We start from the raw sequence: 24,907 nt of genomic DNA on the forward strand, positions 1-24,907 counted from the left end.
CCCTTCCTATTACAAGTCTTCACACAAAAACTATTATTCTGTTGATCATTTCTTGGACAGGTATTGGAGAGTGGGCATGGCATAGAGGAAGTAAAGGGAAACTCAGTAGCAGTGCATGCACACTTCACAGAGGTTTCATAGGCCAACTGAGTCACTGGAAAATGCGACAAAAGTGGATTCCACACTAGGAATTACTCTGGAATCAGCCTGATGCTCCATTTGTGACCTTATTCCTCACACTGCCTCTGCCTCACCATCCAACTCAGAGAAACATTCACTGACTCACATGTCCATGACAATGCTTCTCCTCTTTCTACCTTGAAGCTCACTCTGTCTCTATTGTTTCTCGGTCCCTCAGAACCCCGGATGCTCAGTGGTGCCAGGGTTAGAGGATTAATGAGGGCCTGCACACTGGGGTGATGATCCCGTCCTTCGAGGAGGTCACAGTAATGCACCTGGTAGCAATACTGCCTCATAGTAACTTTTTATGTCTTTGCACTGTACTGCTACTACAAAATAACAAACTTCACAAATTGTCAACTGTTTTGATGTGCAGGTTCAGTGGGTTAATCCAGATGTGTGCAGTTGCCATCATGAGAATGGCTGCCTTCAGCCTAAGGATCACCACTGGGGTTCATCGCTTATGACTAGAGCAAAATGCTTGCTAATCAGAAACTTCTGAAAGTGAGTAGCTCCAAAAATGACGGCCAAACCCTCTTCAAGTTGCATACAACTACTTCCCACTGGAGGCATACGGAATTGGGAGCTCATGGTCTGATTCCGTGACCCAGGCGATGACTGCACCCACCACCAAACCACGGCCGTGATGGGTTGTGTGCATCACAAAAAAATGGTGAAATTTCACTGCCAAGCGTTGCTCTACAGAGTTGATCCTGCCTGTCTCTGCTCCTCACCCTGAGGCTCCCTATTGTGTAACAACTGGTAAAGGGGACCCAACATGGTGAAAGTCCTGTGTAAGGATGAAGTACCCCCGAGAGAATATTGAAGCTTGGCCACATCATCCAACATAAACTCACCAAATGAACTACCAGCTGCATTAGTGTACGTTTCTTCCATTGGAGCCACACACTGTGGTTTGCTCAGTCTCCCCAGTGCCTGCCCATTGAACATTCTCTGAGGTGGTAAGGATATCCTTTTGGTTGCTGATTCTGTAGATGCCCACCCAGCCAATGTGTAGTATCACCTTCTGAAATTGGCAGCAATCACTCGCAGCTATCAACTGGTACTGGACAGCACAGTGCCGCAGCTGGTAAAGCCATTGCCTCGCAGCGCCAGAGACCTGGGTTCAATCCCAGCCTCGGTCTGGGTGGAGTTTGCATATTCTCCCCGTGACCACATTTCCAGTTTCCTCCCACAACTCAACGACACATGGGGTGGTAGGTTAAATGGCCACTGTAAATCACACTTAGTGTATAGGTGAGGGTTAGAATCTGAAAGGAATTGATGAGAATATGGGGAGAATAAAATGGGATTAGTTTAATTGTGTGTTGGATGGCTGGTATTGACTCAGTGGGCCTGTTTCTGTGCTATATCTCTCTGACTCTCCAAAACTAATTCTTCCAGCCGGACGCTGTGACAATTCCTTCTGACAGTAATGTTATTATGCTTCATGTCTTCCCACATACAGGCAGATTCTGCTTGTTATGCTTTCATTGGTTGAGGCAGCTTTAATGTTTAGATTCCTTTCTCTTAACTTGTTCACCCAACCTGTGGCCAAGCCCAGGACTCGTGATTGAGTGAAATCTAATACTATTTGCTGCTCTGATCCGGCAACTCTACTTAAGGCAGCCTTAGACCTTAAACCAAAGGATTCTGATCTGAACATTCGTATAGTTCAGATTGCACTGAGCAAATGAGGCAAAGGCGACAATGCAAAGTGGCATAATTTAGAAATAAATCTTTCTCTGAGCTGCTCTTGCTCATCGATCTCCTTGTGCTTCAGGTTGGCAAGACAAATAATCTGCCATTCAAATACTTCTGCTTGGTGTTCTAACAAGGGACATGTTTGGGTATCCTTACACATGGGGTTCTGATGAAGGATTTTCAACCTGAAACATTAAGTCCATTTCGCTTCCCACAGATGTGGCTTCACCTGCTAAGTACTTCCAGCATTTTACTTTTTTTATTTTAGATTTCCAGCATCTGCAATTTTTAAAAAACTTTTAAATAATCGGCTTTCCATTTTTCTTAGATAGGAACTCCAAGTATTTTAGATAGGTTGAGTGAACGAGGGCTTTTCTCTTTGGAGAGAAGGAGGATGAGAGGTGACTTGATAGAGGTGTACAAGATGATAAGAGGCATAGATCGAGTGGACAGTCAGAGACTTTTTCCCAGGGCGACAATGGCTAACACGAGGGGGCATCATTTTAAGGTGATTGGAGGAAGATACAAGGGGGATGTCAGGGATAAGATTTTTTTTTTTACACAGAGAGTGGTGAGTGCGTGGAATGCACTGCCGGCAGAGGTTGTGGGGCAGTTACATTAGGGACATTTAAGAGCTTCTTAGATAACACGTGAATGATAGAAAAATAGGGAGCTATGTGGGAGAGAAGGGTTAGATAGATCTTAGAGCAGGATAAAATGTCAGCACAACATTGTGGGCTGAAGGGCCCGTACTGTCCTGTAATGTTCTATTTTAAAAGTTGACAAATTAATTATATTTACAACAGGATGTATGTGTCTGTTTATCACTCTGATGATAATGTTTTCCTGTTCTTTGAACCAACATTTGCAAGCTCATCTCTTGACTGGGCCTTTGTTCAGTTATTGATCTGTAGTGGTTAATAATCACCCTAACATTGCTTAATATTAAAAAAATTATGAATTAAAAGGCAATAGCCAGTCTACTGGAGGATTATTGCAGTGCAACAGACTGTGAAGACTAGGGCGCTGAGTGTAAGATTGATAAGATTAGAAGTTAGGCAATTGTCAGAGAAATCAAGAGACTGTTTGTTTATGCAGTGGATATAGACTTTCAATATGTCCTTTAAGAGGGAGTTGGATGGGTTCCAGTTTGGCACAGCAATAATATCACAGAGAAAACATATTCCTTTATTGCATTGGATCACAGATTGGTTGGAGAAGAATTTTCATGACTGGTTTTCACTGGACTGTGCATAATAGATTATATTTTTTGAGGGTTTTGTCTGTCTTCTTGGCTACATCTAATCAAAATGCTCCAGCAACTGTGAGTCATGGGACAGCATCAAAAGGCCAGTTATGCTTTACCTGTACATCAACTTTACACCTTGAACTTAGTCGAAAATCAATACCTTCCCAGAGGGAACCACATACCTTCTGACATTGTTTTAATGATGTGCAGGAAGCACATAAGGAGACTTCTGACTTCCTGTTGATCTAACTTGCTATAGTGGGATACGTTGCTCCCTGTTGAGCTCCTTCTTTGTTGACTCTGAAAGACATGTTCATAAACAATTGAGTGCAGGACCATCTGGATACAACTGCCTTTGACTTTCTTCACTGTTATCTACGAGGCAGCTGAGTTGCTCATTCACTTGGAATGTTTCAACACTCAGATAAGGAATAGAAGTCAGAAGACAGGAATTTTGCCCTGTGTGGTTTCATCCAAACATTAGATTTCTTGACATTTCCCTCAAGGTTTGGAATTAATCAGATCTGTGGATCAAATTACACTAAACACATGGCATACAAGGGGAAACACTTAACCCATTATGCCTGTGCCTGAAGTTGGATAGAACCATCCAACTGTTCTTAGTTTCTTTCTTTCTTGCACCACAGCATCAACCATGTACTGTGGAGCCATAACTAGCAGGAAGCAGACCGAAACCAAACTGTTGGTTCTTTACAGCCAGCAGAGGAGATTACTCACCCTGGGATGGATTTGAACTTGGACTTCACAAGCAACAATAGATGTTGACATCAATGAGTATCTCACTCAAATAATAGATTCTTCACAAGATCATCAGTACATTTACCCAAACTATGCTACGCACAACACTTCACATGACATATTCTCCTTTTTTGAAATAATTGCCTTCTCCTTATTAAGGTCCAATAGTCAACACTACCCACAGAAAGCATGCCGGGTCATTGACCTAAGACATTAACTCAGCAGGTCAGGCAACTACTTTGAAGAGAGAAACAGAGTTAATGTTTCAGCAGTTCTGATGAAAGGTCTTCAACCTGAAATGATGTTTCTCTCTCCACAGATGCTGCCTGAACTGCTGAGTATCTCCCACATTTTCTGTTTTTATTTGAGATGCTAATACCATTTTTAAAACTGGAAGTAACTCTCCCAATCAAACTGAAAGCACTCATTAATATAGACAATGCACGCTCTAATAATATGGCAGACTTTCTTGTATGATGCTTAGGATCGGTGCATTTGACATGGGTATGAAAAATTCCCTCTTCTACAACTCAAGGATATGAAAATTAGATTTGAAAACACATGACCAAAACATCAAGTTGAAAAAGTTTCCTTTACAAAGTCAATGGAATTCCGTCTTTCCTCAGCTCTCTCTGGCGTACACACACTGAACTCATTGCTCAAGGAGCCTCTGGAATCATCACGCTTCAACACTGGGCCACAAGACGTGCCATAACCTGTCGACAGAAATAAAACCATAATCTCAACAAATAGAATTTACACAGCCATCCATCAGACTTAGACACGCAAGGCAAAGTCCTCACATTTGGAGGAAGTGACACCAATTTAAGAGGCACCCTGGATTTGGAAAGGGCAACTCAGAAATTACCAAATGAGTTATGGAAAAAATATATCAGTGAATGGAAGTAATGCGGAGCAAACCAGCACAAAATGCCATACAGAGAAGAAACATACTTCGTCATGACTGACAAAATGATATAGATTATGCTGAAGGACTTAGTGGATGCAACGCCAACTATTGACGAGTAGCAATCAACAAGGTCAATGCAATGCTAAACTCCATGGTCATCCTAAATAGAACTTGAAGTGAACAAAGTCTCACATGATTTTTTTTTTGAGAATTAATTGGATAAGCTTTTGCCACAATTTGCAGAGTCAGCATTAATTGTCCATAACTACATGCCCTTGAGCCACTTTCTTGGACCACTGTACTCCTTCCATCTTTGGTAACCCCAATACTTTTGGAAGTTTGTTCCAGGACATGGATCAGGTTTTGAGGAAGGAGTACAGGTATATTTCCAAGTCAGGGGAATGGAGAGGAACCTGGCGCTGGTCGTCCCATGGGCCAGCTACCTCAGCAATAGAGGCCGCGGGTTCGGGAGGTGTGGTCAGAGTGGTTTTAGTGAGTAAGTGCTGTGCGTTTTGTAGATGGTGTAGTTCTAAAGTCCCCATTGAGCAGTGGTGGAGGTGAATGAATCATCATGGTCATAGATGAACCTTTGCCTTTGTCCTGGATGTGCTGTGATTCTTGCTGGAGCTGCACTCATCCAGGAAAATTCCACCACGTCCCTGATGCAGACATTGCATTTTTGCAGGCAGAAGGGTCTCTACCCAAAATGTCAACTGTCCATTTCCCTCCACAGATGCTGCCTGACCTGCTGAGCTCCTCCAGCATCTTGTTTGCTGCTCCAGATTCCAGCATCTGCAGCTTCTTGTGTCTCCATTTTGCTACTCCACTGCAAAGTCTTTTCAAGGTATGCCCACTTTGAAGAAGTTTTCCTCTCCTCTTCGAGGGAGTTCTGTGAGATTGTCTCTCACTGCTCCCCCTCTGTGATTTCTGTTGTTTTCCTGCTCTTCAACCACATTCTCACCCAAACTTGATACCACAGTTACATGTCCTTCCAGTCCAGAAGAAGAGTCTTGTTCTAAAATGTTGACTGTCCATTTCCCTCCACAGATGCTGCCTGACCTGCTGAGTTCTTCCAGCATCTTGTTTGTTCCTCCAGATTCCAGATCTGCAGTCGCTTGGTCTGCATTTTTGTTGCTGGTTTGAAAACTAACCCCAGTTCCGGCAGCTGAATCACAAAAGTAGAAGAGAACAACCACGAGGTTTGTTCTGCAATGTGAAGCTGGTGGTGTTATGATAAAACCTGGTACCTTCAGTATGGATAGGACATGTCAGAGATGGCCTTAGAGAGGTGCACAGCATCAAGAAGGGCAGGAGAATAGTTAACCCAGAATATCAGCTTAAATTAAGTAGGAGGAATAAGGCCAGGTTAAACCAGAGCAGGACATACTTCTTCGGAGTAACAGTGAACAACGTGTGGAATAACAAAGTCGGAGAGACAAAATGTTAAATAAGTATTCTGATGAAATAACAAAATGTTTGTAATCTCTCTCGATGGATGAATTATCATGAGCCAAGCAGCTTCTCTCACTCATGGTAACCTCATGATCATCCGGTTTTATTTCTGGATGTTAATCAGTGAGTGAAACAATTTAGATCCAATTTCAGTCTGTGAGTATATCAATTTACTCCAATGTTTTGACAATAATATCCTGCTCCCTCCCCAAACCAGAGGTGCTGAGACTAAGTGGAGTTCATCTCACCCTGGTAGGGATCTGTGCAGCATTATTCTATTCCCATGGTTTCATATAAAGAGAAATTCTGGATTAACAGCTCCTACAACCTTAATAACCTCATGGAACTCTGTAAGACCATCTATCAGAGAAGGCTTGCTCATTCTAAAGATCCCAAATTGCCTATTACCTCAGACTCAGCCTGGAGATGAGTCTTACAGCTCACGTCTCCAAGGCTTTGATACTTCATTCTTGCTCAGGGCATGGAAGCATTATACAGCTGAACTGTCAGCACTCCAGGAAGCCTGCTGACTGAATCACGTAACATTAACTTCAGAGAAACACTTTCATAATTTTTAAAGGAGTTTCGCTATTGATGTCTTAGCACAGCTTCAGGATTCTTACCTCTGAGTCAAAAGGTTGTAGGTTCAAGTCTTACACCAGATGCTTGACAATATGTCAGTGCAGTATTAAGGGAATGCTGGAGGTGCTGTCTTTTGCAAAGGTTAAACAGACCTTACAGGTGGAGATAAAATATCCAGCTTCACTACTCAAGGCACAGTAGGTAAGTTCTTCCATGTTCATCCTCAACCAACTGTGAGGCAGCTGGTTGAACTGCTGCCTCATAGCTCCAGCAACCCAGGTTCAATCCAGGTGAACTCTGTGTGGAGTTTGCACATTCTCACTGTGACCACGTGGGTTCCCTCCGGTTTCTTCCCACATCCCAAAGACATGCGGTTTGGTAGGTTAATTGGCTGCTGTAAATTGCCCCTATTCATGTAGGTGAGTGGTAGAATCTAGGGGAAATTGATTGGAACATGGGGTAAATAAAATGCAGAGAAAGTAAATGGGTGGTTGATGGCCAGTATGAACTCAGTGGGCTAAAGGGCCTGTTTCCATGCTGCACGACTCTAGGATTCCAGAATTCAAGGAGGCTATGCATCATTATCCTGGTGTGAAGGTTGGTTTCCATGCTCTGTGCATTGAAACAATCACCACACTTCAAAAGAACTGTATTTTCTATAAAACTGTTTTGGGACATCCTGGGTTCATGTAAAGAATGCAAATGAGTTTTTTTTCTTAATAACTTGTAATCGTGATAACAATCTATGTCCTATAAAATGTTACTGTTGGTTCCTTAACACAACCTAACTTGTATGAAAACCTGTTGGTTTAAAGTCTGTACTCTGCATTCTGTGTTCAATGGTTAACTTAATGATTAAGTTTTTACCTGCAGGTGCTAACTCCTTGTCAGTGAAGATGGCCGATTTGCGTGCAGCTGATTCATTAACTGCTGATGAGATGTTAAATGCCAGGTCATCTCGAACACACTGTTTTATAAAAATAAAAGTTGTTTTCCACTATTCAGCAGAATGCTGATAATTTAACATTTTTCTGCACTCTATTTATCTTAGAATCATAAACCATAGAAGACTATTCAACACAACATGCCTGTTCTACCTCTCTGTAAGTACTATCGAATCATAGCCAATTTGCTTGCTCTTTTCCTTGTAGGATTTTCCTTAAATATTTACACCTCTCCTTTTGAAAGAGCTGATTGTTGACTTCAGGAAAGGGAAGAAGGGAGACATGCACCAGTCTACATAGAGGGGATCAGTGGTGGAGAGAGTCAGCAGCTTTAAATTACTGGGCATTAACATATCAGATGTCCTGACCTAAGCCCAGCACATAAACATAATCACAAGGAAGGCACGGTAGTGCCTTTCCTTTCTTAAGAGGTTGAGGAGGTTTGGCGTGTCACCGAACACTCTAATAAACTTCTACAGACGTACTGTTGAAAGTATCCTGATTGATTGCATCGTGGTCTGGTATGCCAATTTGAATGCGCAGGAACATAAGAAGCTGCAAAAATTAGTGGGCTCAGCCCAATACATCATGGGCATATCCCTTCCCATCACTGATGGAATCTACGGGAGGTGCTGCAGTACGGCAATCACTACAGTATGGCAATACCATGATCATTTCGATCACTTTGCACTACAATGGACTTTGTTTTCTTTTTTTGTTCTAATTCTGTTCTTTCTTGTAAAAATTGTGTGGAATTTATATTTATGTTTCTTTTATGAATACTGCTTATATGATGCTATGTGCCTGTGATGCTGCAGTAAATAAGTTTTAATTACACCTGTGCACATATGTACTTGTGCATTTGACAATAAACTCGACTTTGACATTGATATTATTGAACCTGCTTCTATCAACTTTGCTGGTATCATCCCAGAGGAAATGTCACCTTTCTCACTTTTTTTGCCTGTTATCTTAAGTGAATTTTCTGATCACCATCTCTGCTGACAGCTCAAAGTAGTATCTTAAGAACATTTTGTGAGGGCTTGTTCAAATTGCAGTGGTAATATGGCAGAAAATGGCACTTGTTGATAACAGCAGATGTAACCAATTAATTATCCTGTAATTATCATTCTTATTTAACACATATTTTTAGACTTTCTAAAACAAAAATTACTCTTGGGATGCAAGTGTCATTGGCAATGGGGACATTTATTGTTCCAACCCTGGTTGCCCTGAGAAGATGGCATTGAGCTGTGTTGTTGAACCACCACAGTCCTTTAAGACAGGGTTTCAATATGACCTTAGAATTTGTTCTTTCAAGAGACTCAAAACTTTACATGGAGCAGTGGACCTCTGAGGCTCTGTTGGTCAGGAACTGTGGGATTTGTGCTGTATTATGTGTTAACAAGGCAGGCCATTCAGCTGCTCTCTGAAGCCTCCACTATTCAGTAATGCTGTTCCATTTACCCACATTTGTTCATAATCCTTTAATACCCTTTGCTAGCAAAATAATATCTGGTGTCATTTTATGACATTTTAATTGACACCTGCCTCAGTGGTTTTTTGGTTGAGGATTTCCAGATTTTACTGATCCTATGTGTGTGAACCACACCAATTTCTGACACCCCTGAATATCCCATTTTTAATATTAAGGTCATATTGCACAGAAACCAGCCCAACTAATCCATGCCAATCAAGACACCTATCCAAGCGAGTCCTATTTGTCCATGTTTGGCTCATATACCTCTAAACCTTTCTTATCCATGTACCTTGTCCAATTCAAGTGTCTTTTAAATGTTGTTAATGAGCTGCCAGAGAAGGTGGTTGAGGCAGGTACATTTCATATATGTACCACCCTCCAGGGTGAAAAAGTTGCCCTTCAGGTTCCTATTAAATCTCTCCCTTTCTCCTTAAACCTATGCCCTGTAGTTCTTGATTCCCCATCCCTGGGAAAAAGAACGCATGCATTCACCCTACCTACGTCCCTCTTATTTTATACACATCTATAAGATCCTGTCTCATTCTCCTACACTCCAATGAATAAAGTCCCTAGCCTACTCAACCCCTCTCTATAACTCAGTCCCTCAAGTCCCAGCAACATTCTCGTAATTTCCTCTGCAGTCTTTCCAGCTTGATGACATCTTTCCTATAGCAGGGTGACCAAAATTGAACACAATATTTCAAATACATCCTCATCAACTCTTTTACAACTGCAACATTACATCCCAGCTTCTATACTCAGTTCCCTAACTGATGAAGACCAGAATGCCAAAAGCCTTCTTCACCATCCTGTCTACCTGTGATGCCACTTTCAGGGAACCATGTACTTGCACTCCTCGGTCCCTCTGTTCTATAACACTCTGCAGGAGCCTAAGGTCTTCATCCTTGCACAAGATTCTCCAACAGTAGGGACAGAAAGACCATAAGATCACTCGTAAATACCCCACAGACCATAAACGTTGCCTAGGCAACTACAGTCACTAAAGCAACCCTTTTGGTCCTGCCAGTATAACATGCACTACTCTCAGTCCATCAGGTTATTTTTTCTGGGGTCTGGATGGTTCCAGCGGTGGCTAGGAGACAGATATGTGAAGTTTGGTTCACATTCTGCAAAAACAACCACAGTCGACATCCAGCAGATCATCAAGCTCCTGGGGTTGGGATCCTCCTCCTCCATTGTATTGGGAAAGGAAACCCACAAATCCTCCTGCTGTTAAGGCCATTACCTGATGGTTACAGCCATGAATTTTAACTGTGGCTTATTAACCAGTTGATAATCAACCTAACTTTGGTTGGGCTACATTGCGATATTGTGTGCAGTTCCTGTTGCTACATTACAGGAAGGATGTGGCAGCTTTGGAGACAGTGCAGAAGAGGTTCACCAGGATATTGCCTGGGTCAGACAGCAGCAAGTGTAAGGAGAGGTTGGACAAACTTGGATTGTTTTCTCTGGAGCATCGGAGGCTGAGGGGTGACCTGATGGAAGCATGTAAAATTATGAGAGTCATGGTGGAAATGTCAAATGCTGGAGGGCATAGGTTTAAACTGAGTGGGAGAAAGTTTAAAGGAGGTTTACGAGGCAAGCTTTTTACACATAGGTTGGTAAGTTCCTGGAATGCGCTGCCAGGGGAAGTGGTGGAAGGAGATACATTATCAATGTTTAAGCAGTTAGACGGGCACATGAAAAGGGAAGGGAAGGGAATGGAGGGATACAGACCATGTGTGGGCAGATGGGATAAGCTGTACTGCTCTATGTAACTACAGTATACAAGGCTGTGATCAGTACTCCCTAGGTGTCCCCACTGACATCCCATTTTAATTGACACAGCTCATTCACAGAGGCAAGATCAAGCAATGTCTCCTTCCTCAAGTACTGACAGAAAAGTTCCCTCTCATTGCCCTTTAGACTATCAGCATCCAGTCTCCATTAGGAATTGATGTATTTCATTCCCACCAGCTCCATAATTTCCCTGCAAGATCCAGACTGACATACCAGTGCAGTTTAGAGTGCAGGTGCATCTTTCAAATAAGGCATGGGTATGTTTGCAGAAAGCTTGGCGGGTGTGTTCAGAACCCCCTCTTTTGCCCTTTGGATCATCTCTACATTAGGATAACTACAGGCACAAATGTTCTTTTTTTTGCATTATGGCTATATTGTAACTGACTCATTGGGATACACGCCTTTACTTGCGAAGCTACAAACACACGTGTGAATACACTGCACAATGCACTTCACCCTAGCCCTTTCAGCTTTCAGAATTTTGTTTAATAAATATTTTCCTAAATTGAGAAATGGCTGTACAGTACTTGTACCTCTACAATTTGCACCACTTTCCCTGTGAATGTCTGAAATGCAATCAATCAGGCTTAACGCAAAAGGAGGTTTGTTTGAATTCAGATCAATAATTTTCTGTATATTTGCATATTCTTTGCATCATGTATGCTCTTCTGTCCAGCAGGGACACAGCAGCACTGGATGGCACTAAAGCACAGAGCAAAGAAGAGCCTTGCACTTACAACATTCAAGAAGGTCATGCTGATGGAAGATGGATCCTTTACGACGAGCCGCTGTACATTTTCAAACATCACTTTGAGCAGTGGCAGGTACAGGAGAGCTATTCTTGCTTGCTGATTCTGAAATAAAGGAATTAAATTGCTAAGTGTTTGTTAAAGACAGAAGTCTACACTTTGATGCACCAGAATTCTGTTCCTGTGGAGTCCAAAAAGGCAGGAAAAAGTCCATAAGATAAAACCCTCCACATGTACAATGCACGGTTCAATGTTATCTGTGGCCCATGGATGAATGGGCCACTCAGACAGAGGCAGGTTTTACAAGGCAGTTCAGCCCTTCTGTACCATTTAAAGGGCATCAACATGCCCTAGTTCATGCCAACTCAGCCCTCTGACCAGAGGCACCGCTAAGATCTTTACGTACAGCTTGCTCTTCCTTTTCCTTCCCCACTCCACCCCACCTTCCTTGCACCCAACCCCCCCGCCCATTCCAATGGCACCTCCTCAGTCTTCCTCAGAACCACCCACAACTCATTTAAAAGCTGGCACCTCTAACAGTGCAGCACTCCCTCAGTACTGCACTGGAGCGTCAATCTGGATTTTGTCAGGAAAATACAGAGGGGAAAGAACAGCAAATCCAGACCAACTTTCCAATGCAGTACTGAGGGAGTGCTACACTGTTGGAGGTGTCACTTATCAGATGAGATGTGGATGGATTTGGGGCAAGACCATTAGGAGCATTCATGTACAGAAAAATCTTGGGGTGCAAGTCCGTAGCTCCCTGAAAGTGGCAGTACAAGTGGAAAGGGTGGTAAAGGCGGCACATAGCATGCATCGGTTAGGGTATCGAGTATAAAGGTTGTGAAGTCATGTTGCAGCTGTATAGAATGTTAGTTAGGTCACATTTGGAATATTGTGTGCAGTTCTGGTCGCTACTCTATAGGAAGAATATGGAGGCTTTGAAGAGAGTGCAAAAGAGGTTCACCAGGATGTTGCCTGGATCGAAGAGTATTAGCTATAAGGAGAGGCTGGACAAACTTGGATTGCTTTATCTGGAGCGTTGGAAGCTGAGGGGCAATCTGATAGAAGTATATAAAATTATGAGAGGCATAGATAAGTCAGAGTCTTTTTCCAAGGCTGGAAATTTCAAATATTAGAGGGCATATGTTTAAGGTGGCAGAGGGAACGTTTACAGGAGGTGTGAGAGACAAGTTTTCTTTACAAAGAGTGTGGTAGGTGTCAGGAATGCCCTACCAGAGCAAGTGATGGAAGCAGAGACAATAGCAACGTTTAAGATTCATTTAGACAGGCACATGAACAGGCAGGGAATGGAGGGATACAGACCACGTGCAGCAAGTTGGGTTTAATTAGATTGGCATCATGGTCAGTGCAGACATGGTGGGCCAAAGAGCCTGCTCCTGTGCTATACTGTTCTATTCTAAGTTCCATTTTCTAAGGCTGAGGAGGTGCATTTAGATCGGGCAGAAGGGGAGACTTACTGGGATACATCAGCTCCTAATGTAGACTGGATGTGACAGTCCAAAGAGGAAAGAGGGGAGACTTCTGTTCTCAGTACTTTTCCGAACAAAAGGAGGTAGAAGACATGCTGGATCTGAAGAATGAGGCAGATTAATTGGCCAACGACAGAACAGTTATCATAATATTGTAAGGTTTAAATTCATGATGGAACAAGTAAGAGTAAAATATATTGGAGGAGTGCCATTTTGAGGAAGTTGAAGATGGATTGGTCAAAGATGAACTGCAGTCTACTACTGGCAAAATAAACTGTAAATGAACACTGGGCTGTTTGTTTATTTTTAAAGAGTAAAAATCCCACCAGAAGAAATTGCAGGACAACTAAATCCAGAGCGCACTGGATGACAAAACATATTGGGAGCATGATGAACCAGATAAAGGGAGAACATGACAGTACAGTTGATAACACACATCAGGATGAGGACAAGTATGTAAAGCTCAGAGGACGCAGAAACATAATTGAATGCAAAGAGAGAATAGGAGTGTGGACTGGCATCTTCCAGAAGTACATAAAATTGGGAGGAGGAAGAGAGATAGGAACCAAAATGGAGATAAGAGGACAGGGGAAAAACACAAGAAAGATGGGGAGGGTGCAGGGGAGACTTTACAAGGATATTGAGGACTGGAAAATTATTGCCGTGCGGAAAACACTGGAGTGGCTGAGACTGTTTGATATGGAACAGAAGAGGATGAGGGGAGACTTAATTGAGGTGTAGATATTAGTGAAGCCCTAGAGAGTAAATAGGATTGATCCATTGTCCTTTGCAGAAGGTACAATAGCAAAGAGCCATGGCTATAAAACGAGTCACAGAAGGACTAGAGGGGAGATAAAGAAAAAGTGTTTCCACCCAGAGGTGTCGGGCACTGGAACTTACTGCCTTCGACAGCGGGAGAGACAGAAATCTTCAGCACATTTGCACAGTATTTGGATGTGTTGACCTGCCAGTGTTAGAAAGTGGGAATATTGATATCTTTTACTGGGCTAGCCCAGAATATTATGGGCTGAATGGTCTTTTGTGTCACAATTTTTCTAAGATTTTATACTAAATGAATAGCTTTTTGTCTGCCTTTACAAAGGAAGGAGATGTTGCTGATGAAATCCTGGTGAAAAAGAAACTAGCCAAGATCCTGACTGTCTTAATTCCAGTTCCTTTCCCTTGGTGACAGTAAATAGGAGGGACTGGAAAGACTGGTTCTATTGAAGATAAAATTCGAGGCTCAGATGAGAAACATTCTGAATTACTGCAGAAATTAAGAGCTGAAATTGCAGAGATATCCATCAGAAACCTTCCATTCTGCTAAGACAGTGAAGGGGGTCCCACAGGGTTAGAGGATTGCAATTGTTAACATTTTCGGTAAAAAAGATGAAGATAAATCCAGGCCGGACAGTTTAACTTCCGTGGTGGGAAAGCTGCTTAAAATGATCATCAGACAAGAAATTAGTTATCATTTAGTTTTGTGAATTAATCAAAGAAAACCACCATAGATTGTTAAATACAGCAATGTGGTGGATATTGCAAACATGGACTTTCAACAGGTATATTATAAAATCCTACATAATGAGTTGTCAGGAAAATTGAGGTTGTGGATTAAAGTGGGTGGTGGCAGCATAAATATGAGATTAACTTTGAGGTAAAAAATCAACTCGCAATGAACAGTTATGCAAGTCTGTTCTCCAAGGGTTGGTATTAAACTAATGATCAGTGCTTGGGAGTACAGGGCATGGTTGTAAAATGAGCATATGACACTGAACCTGTAAACGTAATGAATGATGAGCTTTGTAATGGATTTTAAAAATAGGTGGGCAAGCTGGTGGGGGCAGATTAAATCTACCACAGACAGTAATGATGTCATAGAATCAGAGAGCAATACAGCATGGACACAGGCCCTTCAGCCCAACTTGTTCATGCCGACCATGGTGCGCACCAAAATAGTCCCATTTGTCCACATTAACTCCATATCCCTCTAAACCCCTCCTATCCATGTACTTATACAAATGTCTTTTAAATCTTGTTATTGTACCTGCCTCAACCATTTTCTCTGCCAGCTCATTCTATACACGCACCATCCTCTACGTAAAGAAGTTGCTGCTCAGGTCCCTTTTAAATATTTCACCACTCACCTTAAACCTATGCCCTCTAGTTTTTAATTCCCCTTCCCTGGCAAAATAGACCGTGTGCATTCACCCTATCAGTACCTCTCATGATTTTATACACCTCTATAAGATCACCCCTCAGTGTCCTATGTTCCAAGGAATAAAGTCCTAGCCTGCCCAACATCTTCCTATAACTCAGGCCCTCGAGTCCTGGCAGCATCCTGGTAAATCTTCTCCATGCTCTTGCTAGTTTAATGATGTCTTTCCTATAACAAGGTGGCCAAAACTGTAAATAATAGACTCAAAGTCCAACTGCTATACTCAATGATAGACTTTGGCAGGAAGAATAAGGAAAGACAATATGGTACAAGTGGTACAGTTCAATAGGAGTACAGGAACAGTGGGACTGTCTGAATCTCCACTGCTCCCTTCCCCATCTGGATCCATCTGTTTATCATCTCCTCCTTGCCTGGATCCATCTATCACTTACCCCTCCCCTTTACCTCTTATATTGACTATTGCCCCTTTACATTCTCATCCTGATACAGGGTCTCAACCTGAAATGTCGATTATCCCTTTGCCTCCACACAGATGCTGCCTGACCCACTGAGATCCTCTGCTCCAGATCCTAGCATCTGTAGTCTCTTGTGGCTCCATCTGACTGTCTGTATTGCATTGGTGTTTGTATTTATGTACCGATCTTGACACAGAAGATGGCTATGTGCAGTCACAGCACAACGATTCGATCAGTTCCTTTGCCCCTCTCCTCTTATCCCCAAATCTTTGCAACTGACTCCCTCTCACACAAGCCCATCAACTCCCACTTTGATACTTAAACCATTTACCTGCACTGGGGGTAATTTACAGTAGCCAATTAACCTAATAACATATTTTTTGGGATGTGGAAGGAAAACAGAGCACTCTGGGCAATCCCAAGCAATCACAGGGAGAACGTGCAAACTCCACACCAGAGATCAGAACCGAAACTGGGTTGCTGGAACTATGAGGCAGCAGCACTCTTTGTGAAATAAATCTAGAATATGGGGATAGACAAAGACCTGAGGAGCTGACTAGCGCGTCCGGGACCAGAGGTCAGTACCCCAATGTAAGGGTTCCGCCATCCAATAGAGAACTGAGAAGAACCTTCTTCAACCAGAGACGGGTGGGATTCTTTACTATGGTTGTGAGGGCTCGGTTGCTGAGTACCTTCAGGAGAGAGATTGATTTTTTTTGGATATCAAGGGAAACCAAGAGATATGAGGTTAGTAGAGGAAAGTACAACTGAGATAGAAGATTAGTCACAATTTTACTGAATGGTGAAGCAGGTACAAGGGATTGAATGACCTCCTCTTTTGAACGAGCCTATCCATGAACAAAACCACGAAGCTTGGCTTAAAACCCACCAGTGCCTTCCAGGAAAGAATATCTGCCATCCTTATTCATCGACTCTGTGAGCATCGCCAGACCCAACTACATGTAGACTCCTAATGCTCTTCAACATAGCCTGTTCCATCAATGAACACTGGTCGAGGACCAGAATGCATTGATTTAAAGTAATTTAAACAAAAAACAAGGGGGCAATGTGAGGGATTTTTCATGAAAACTGATTCAGTTAAATTTCCAAAAGGGAACTGAGACAGATTCTCAAGAGAGAAAAAAAATGCAGTCTCAAGGAGAAAGAATTGGTGAACAGAACTGACCAGATTGTCCTTGCAGAGAGGAGGCAGATTTTGATGGGATGAAGGAACTACTGTTGTGTACCAATGACTCTTTGATCTTCTGGACTGACAAGGTTGTCACTCCAACCATCACCAGTGGGTTGGTAGTATCAGCACTTTCCCTCATTTCCAGGAAATTGCTTCACCATTAAATCTCCGGCTAATTACCAATCTTGAGCTATGTCCAAGATTGTTTAAATACAGTTGACAATAAACAACTGTGTTTCCTGACATAACTGGCAAATACACCACTTTAGAAGGATGAGAAGGATACTTTGTTGAGCTTATTATTGACGCAGTCACAACAGGATGTGAGACTTATCGTTTGGTTTGAAATAATGAGTCTAGTTACTTTGCACTCGTTGGGGAACAAGAGGACCTGGGATGTTAGAGCAATGATCTTCTATTTGATTGCAAATTGCTCCTTGTTCCTGGACCATCATCTCCAGGGTTCCCCACAGCAGTTGGCTTTCACATTAGTTGGTGAAGGACGCTCCTAGTACAACCTCAGTGATGTGCTGAACATCTGGTGTAGATACGTATGGCTGAAGCACTGCTAACAGCAATCAAAAGGTGCTCATAAAGAAGCATTAGCTCTTAATATTGTGACAAGGGCTTTGGAAGTGATTGGCAAGAAAGGGTTAATTCATTTGCAACACATCTTTCACAAGACAATTGGTGGTGTTATGAAAGACAGGTTATGGAAGACAGGCTAAAGGATTCAACACTCTGGAAGAGAAATCCAAATCTTTGAAAGAGCAGGAGGAGTTGAAGATTTGCCTGCTTCTCTTTGACTGACAGTTTTCCCGAGAATTATTGGGAAAATGTTCCTGGAACTCTTCAACATCAGTGACAATCACCTGGCAACATTCCCACCTTTGAGTAGCTGGCTTCTAACCATGGACCATGCCAAATTTGTCCAGTGGGTTGAAATTGAACATGTTGCATAAACTATGAAGCAGAATGTCAGCTCTGGTCCAACCTGTGATCTCCCTGCGACCCCATAACTTTCTCCCGGGTGCTTCGCTTTCCTCCCATATCCCAACAACATGCAGGTTGGTGGGTTAATTGGCCACTGGAAATTACGCTGAATGTGGGTGAGTGGTGGAAGAATCTACTGGGGAGTTGATGGCAATGTGAAAGAGAGTAAGATATATGGGAATATGTGGGGGAATGGGATTGAGGGGATTTCTCTGCAAGCCAATGGCCTCTGTGTCATAAAGAAATAAAGAAAATATAGCAATAAACAAAAAGTGCTGGAGGAAATATAGGATGTGCATTTAGAAAGGTCAGGAACTGGTCCTACAGTGGCACTTAGTGGTCAAAATCTGCATCTACACCGTGACACAACATTTTACAATACTGTAAACTAGTGCCAAAACAAAACATGATGACACTTTAATCTTTCATACACCTCCTACGTTGATCTTGCTGTCATTTGCATATTACACTGGGTCTCAGTGGAACAGTGTAGCTCAAACAACACTTCATCTTTTGTCTGAGCATGTTACAGCCCTTGGGACTTGATACTGAACTCAACATTTGTAGAATGACTGGGAAGGTTCTGATGAAAGGTCATCAACTTGTACATTTTTCAATGGAATGCATTGTCTCAGAGGTGGTGCTAAGGGTCACCAGCAAGTAAGAAGAGTGGACTGGAAGCCCACTCTGAGATGAGAAGTTTTGCTATTCGGAGAGAGTTAGATGTCCTTATATGACAATCACTGAAGATCCACATGTAGGTACAGCAAGCAAGAAGGAAGGTATATTGACCTTTACAATGAGAGAATTTGAGTGTGTAGATATACATAGAGAGGGTTGATAGTCAAGATCTTTCTCCCATGGTAGGGGTATCAAAAACAAGAGGGCATAGGTCTAAGGTGAGAGGAAAGGGACTTAAAGGCGATCTAAGGATAAAGTTTGTTACACACAGTGGTTGATATCTGGAATGCGCTACCAGAGGTGGTGGTGGTATCAGATACAATTACTATGCCTGAGGAACATTTAGCCAAGCACATAGATAGGCAAGACATAGAAGGATATGGTCTGAATGTGGGCATAAGGGATTAGTATAGCTAGGCAAAGAGGTCAGCATGGATGGAGTGGGCTGAAGGGCCTGTTTCTGTGCTGAACAATTCTATGACTCTAGTACAATTGCAATTATATTGGACTGTGGTGAGACTGCACATGGGATATTGTGCACAAATCTGGTTTCCCTACTTAAGGAAGGATATATTTGTGATCGAGGGAGTGCAACAGAGGTTCATCAGATTGATTTCTAGGATACTGAGTTTGTTGTATGAGGAGAGATAAAACAGACTGGGCCTGTTTTCTCAGGGATTTAGAAGAATGAGAGGTGATCTCATGGAAACATGGAAATTCTTAAGGGTTTTGAGAGGACTGGTGCAGGCACGCTGCTTCCCCTGGCTAGGGTGCCTTAAATCTGCAGTACACAGTCTTAAAATAAGTGGTTAGCCATTCAGGACTGAAGAAAGGAGAATCTTCAGAATTCTCTATCCAAAGGGCTGTGGAGACTTGGTTGCTGAGTATATTCAAGGAAGATATCAATAGATTTTTGGATATCAAGGGAATAGAGGGATATGGGATCAGTGCAGAAACATGGTGGTGAGGTAAAAGATCGGCCATGATGTTAATGAATGGCAGAGAAGGCTGAATGGCCCACTCTGCTTCTGCTTCTTATGTTCTTATCCTACCAGTGATTTTTAATGATACAAAGGCAATGCAGTGGATTCAATATGGCTGCATGTGGACTACACATTGTGCAACAGGTCAGTGTAGGAATCATTCACATCCACTATACTAAAATTGGGATGTAAATAGAGAACAAAACCTCCTCCTTCCTTCCCACAAATCCCAGTTATTTCTGGGTTTCCAACGTGCAGCTTGCTCACTAATGCAAACACTTAGTGGCAGCATGGGACATGTCTGCTGTGTGCAGGGTCAATGCCCTTTCTACAGTAGCTCGGAAAGTGGAAATAACTGCAGCCTTTGTACCTTGTGTGAATATCGGGCATCAAACGTGTGCTTCATCATCAGGCTCTTGATGATGGAAATAGCCATGTGTCGGAAGTCCCGAGACTCGTTGAGAACGAGGGTGAGCTCTCTGAGCAGAAGCCCCACCAGGAAGTGATGCCTACAGAAGTCATCGGTGAGCGTATACTCCAGTTGAAGATCTACATGAAAAACACAAAAACGTTTGTTATAAAAGCAGCAAAGATGAAAAAATAAATCAATATTCTATACCTTTGTAATAGTATAGTTTTTCATATTTAAGTAAGGATATTATGCATTGGAAGCAGTTCATAGTAAGGCCTAAAGGTACAGGTACATAACTCCCTGACACAGCTAGACAAAGTCGTGAAGAAGGCATATGGTATGCATACCTTCATTAATTAGGGCACTCAGTACAAGAGTTGTGACGTCATGTTACAACTGTATAAGATGTCAGTGAGACCACACTTGGGAGTATTGTGCGCAGTTCTGGTCGCCCAGCTACAGGGCAGGTTGTCATTAAGCTGGAAGGGGTGCAAAAAAGATTCATAAGGATGTTACTGGGACTGGAGGGCTTGAGCTATAAGGAGAGGCTGGATAGGCTGGGAATTTTTTCGCTGGTGGCATGGATGAGTTGAGCCGAAGGGCCTATTTCCATGCTCTATAACTCTACTCAGCCGATACTGGGAAAAGGGCAGGGTTCCTCATGAGGAAAGGCTGGACAGACCAGGCTTGTGTCTGCTGGAGTTTATAAAAGTGTAAGTTCATGATTATGACATGTAAAATCCTTGAGTAATCTTGGCAGGCTGGATGTGGAGATGATGTTTCCTTTTGAATCTAGAACGAGGGGGATCAGTGTTTTAAAATTAGAGGTTTGCCTTTTAAGGCATTTTTTTTTCCTTTTAGAAAATCCTGAGTCTTTGGAAATCTTTTCCATGAAGAGCAGTGGATGCAGAGCTTTGAATATTGTTAAGCAGAAGTGGAGAGATTCTTAATAAAAAGAAAAAATACTGAAAACATAAGACTAACATGTTAACCATTTCTCTTTCCACAGGTGTAGTTGGACCTGCGGAGTGCTTCCAGCATTTTCTGTTTTTATTTCAGATTTCCAGCATCTGCAGTATTTTAATCTTCTTTTACAGTGGATAGAATGTTGATATTTAAGGGTATGAAATGTTACTGGAGGTAAATGGGGATGTGGCATTGAGATTACAACCAGATCAGCCATGATCTTATTCTGAAGCAATCTGAAGTGTGTAGGTTTCTGCTTCCAATTGAAATGGAGATCGAAGGAAAGATTAAAATATAGTAAAACTCTGAAAAATCCAGATGGTTTGTCATCAGGGCCCTGTTTCCCACTCTCCTTTTAAACTTACTGGGATCACTGGAAAATTTATTATACCACTGTGTAACATCTAAAAAATACAAAAGTGAGTTGGGGTATTAATAGGAACAACATGCGCTGTTCCCAAAAATTTGCCAGTCTGGCTTCACAGAAGTTCCAAGGGCGATAGATAGATCATCAGAGTATTACTTGAGGTGTGACTTCATAGTGTGGCTTCCACTGGGAGCACTGCATCGCCGAGATGCCTTTATTTATTGATTCATTGCTCAGGATTACGGCAAGGCCAGCATTTTTAGACCACGCTGCCCTTGCTGGACCAATTAAGAGTCAACCACATTGGTGGGTCTGGAATCACATGTAGGCCAAACATGGCAAGGATGGTAGATTTCCTCCCTAAAGGACAAAAATGAACTTTTACAGCAAAGAGCTTTTATAACAATCAGATTGTTTTTGCACTTGTTTTTTTTTGTTTAAATTCCAGATTAACTAGTTAATTCCACCAGTGCCCTGGCAGGATTTATACTCGGGTTTGTGGATTGTACTCCAGTAACAGAATCACTGCACTATCTTGTACCCTTTGCATCTCTAGATTAAGAGGCAGTGGCTGCAGATAACAGAAGTAGATTCTGGCTGGAGTTCTTCCACTTCGAGGAAAGTACAACACTTGGAGGCAAAATGAGAAAAGAATCCCCACTGAACAAATGAGCTCAACTCCCACAATCTCATTACTGCTCCATCATCAGTGGGGTCTTGGATGTGCAGCTCTTCAACATGAAGAAAGCTGACAAATACCCAAGTACTACATCAGAATGAAAAACACTACGATGCTGGAGGAACTCAGCAGGCCAGGCAGCATCCATGGAGAAAAGCTGGTGGTCAACATTTCGGGTCAGGACCCTTCTTCAGGACTGAAGATAGGAAAAGGGGAAGTCCAATATATAGGAGGGAAAAGCAGAGCAGTGATAGGTGGACAAAAGAGGGGAGGTGGGGTAGGCACAAGGTGGTGATAGGTAGATGCAGGTCAGAGACAGAGATAGGCAGGTGCGGGGGAGGAGGGAAGAGCAGATCCACCCGGGGATGGGTCAAAGGTAAGGAGGAAGAAAGGGGGGCGGGGGGTAGAAAAAAAAAAGAGATAGGCTAGGAAAGGGAAGAAATGAAGGGAAGAAATGAAGCGGCATGGTTGGGGGTGGGTGTGGGGGTGGGGGGGGGTTGTTGTGGGGATTATTTAAAGTGGGAGAATTAAATCTTCTTGCAGTTAGGCTGCAAGATTCCAAAATGGAAAATGAGGTGATGTTCAGAATGAATGTTTACAGCCCTGTAAAAGGGAATTACAATTCCAGATCATGAGGTCGCTGCTATTCCCATGGCCTATTACTCAGGAATCACAGGAACTTGGGACTGTGGGGAAAAAAAGAAAAACAGGCATATTCACTCAAATCACCAGGAGCTGTTACTAATTCAAACCCAGCCTCAAACATCAAGGGCAGCACCATGGTGTAGCAATAAGTGCTGGTACCTCACAGTTCCAGTGATCCAGGTTTGATCCTGACCTCTGGCACTGCCTGTGTGGAGTTTACACATTCTCCCTGTTAACACACGGGTCAAGATGCAGGGTCTTGACCCAAATTGTTGACTATCCCTTTGCCTCCACAGATGCTGCTTGACCTGCTGAGTTCCTCCAGCAAATTGCTCCAGATTCCAGCATCTGCAGTCACTTGTGTTCTGTGTGAGTTTCCCCCCAGGTGCTCCAGTTCCCTCCCACATCTCAAAGACATGAGGGTTGGTTAATTGGCTGGTGTAATTTACCTCCTAGTGTATGTTAACGGAAAAAGCATCAAAGGGCACTTGACAGAGAACAAGTTGCAGGGGGTTCTGGGAAGTAAGGAGAGGGGGAATGGGACTGATGGATTGCTCTGCTAGATGCAGACGTGCACTTGATGGGCTGAATGGCCTTTCTGTGTCACAACAAATGGGGAACTGTTGCTTTAAATTGTCTCATTCAATTATGCAGTGGTCTGCAAGTTAATAATTGGAAAACTTTAACACAGCCAGTTGCACGCACGTGTTTGAGTTCCACAACTACAGACAAAATTACCTTCATATTTACATTAACAGTACAGATCTTCCCCAGGTTATGGCAGGATTCTGTTCCTGTGACAGTGCACAAGTCAGAAATGTGGCCGTGAACTGAGTTCCCACAGGGCAGAAGATGCCTGCAGCCCCATAAGCAACTGGCAAAATCCAACCCACTGGTCTCCCAGACACTCAATCGGATGTGCGGGCTATACATAAGTCGGGCATTTGTAACCTTGGGAGGGCCTGTAGAGTAATGAATATGTGACACTATAAGAGCAGCTGTTAGCCGCAAAATACACAAGGCTGTGACCTGCTGCATGAGTGTAAGTTCACCTCCCTACACAAGACTGGTACCAACAGGGCTTCAGAACCCAACAACCTCTGTTGTGGAAATTTTCATGTGGGCCGTGTCTCTTCTTCCTGGGATCTGACAGTCATGTAGAGGCCAGATTGGATTTTTGTAAAAGAAAAACCTTTGAGTTTAATAATGACCTTCAAGGGAGGAAATCTGCCCTCCTTAACCAGTCTGGCCTGTATCTGACTCCAGACCCATCCCATCTGATTGATACTTAAATGCTCTCTGAACTGGTCTAGTGAACAAGAAATTCTGGCCCTGCCAATGCCACCTAGTTCCCAAAAAAATGAATAAGTAAAAAAATTTAAAAAGTGACTTCACATGGAGGTTCCACTCTTTACTCAAGGTTGACTAAAGCCACAAAGATTATAGGATTATTTTCATCATGTCCTCAAAGGCTTCTTCAAGGATTGATGAGAATTCTCAACCATCCAGGGCAATGTTTAACTTCTAAACCAGTTCCTTCCTAATCACAAGCATTTCTTATCTCAAGGAGAAAACTTGGAGTAGGGAGAAGGGAAGGACATTGGAGGAGGAGCAGGATGTGGGAAAAGGGAGTGGAGGCAGCAAGAGAGGGGGAGGGGATTGTAATGGAGGGGAGAGAGAGAGGAATACCTTGTGCTGAAAATAGGTTATCGGTTTGTAATCTGTGAGTCTGGACTAAAGACCCGTGAACACATTTCAATCCAATTTAATGGGTAGAGTCATATCATCATAGAGCACAGAATCAGGCCCTTTGGCCCACCAAGTCCATACCAACCCATTTACACTGATCCCAATTTTATATTCTCCTCACATTCCCATGCACTTCTCCCAGATTCTAACCCTCACCTACTAGGGGTAGGTTACAGTGGTCAACTAGCCTACTAATCAGCACGTCCCTGGGATGTGGGAGGAAACAGGGCACCCAGAAGAAACCCGCATGGTCACAGAGAGAACATGGAAACTCCACACAGACAGCACTGAGATCAGGATCAAA

General features: G+C 42.8%; 1 protein-coding gene across 1 annotated transcript in view; it reads right to left on the minus strand.

Moving 5' to 3' along the window:
• The window catches only part of dock11 (dedicator of cytokinesis 11), a 251,775-nt gene that overhangs the window by 91,498 nt on the left and 135,370 nt on the right, over window positions 1-24,907 (minus strand). The window contains exons 31-35 of the mRNA XM_052020888.1: window positions 20,156-20,334; window positions 11,798-11,914; window positions 7,704-7,803; window positions 4,490-4,608; window positions 3,316-3,433 (exon numbers count right to left, since the gene is read on the minus strand). Coding sequence (XP_051876848.1) covers window positions 3,316-3,433; window positions 4,490-4,608; window positions 7,704-7,803; window positions 11,798-11,914; window positions 20,156-20,334 — 633 coding nt within the window. The remainder of the gene's footprint in view (window positions 1-3,315; window positions 3,434-4,489; window positions 4,609-7,703; window positions 7,804-11,797; window positions 11,915-20,155; window positions 20,335-24,907) is intronic.

Source organism: Pristis pectinata, chromosome 8, assembly GCF_009764475.1.
Source record: "Pristis pectinata isolate sPriPec2 chromosome 8, sPriPec2.1.pri, whole genome shotgun sequence".
NCBI lineage: Eukaryota > Metazoa > Chordata > Chondrichthyes > Rhinopristiformes > Pristidae > Pristis > Pristis pectinata.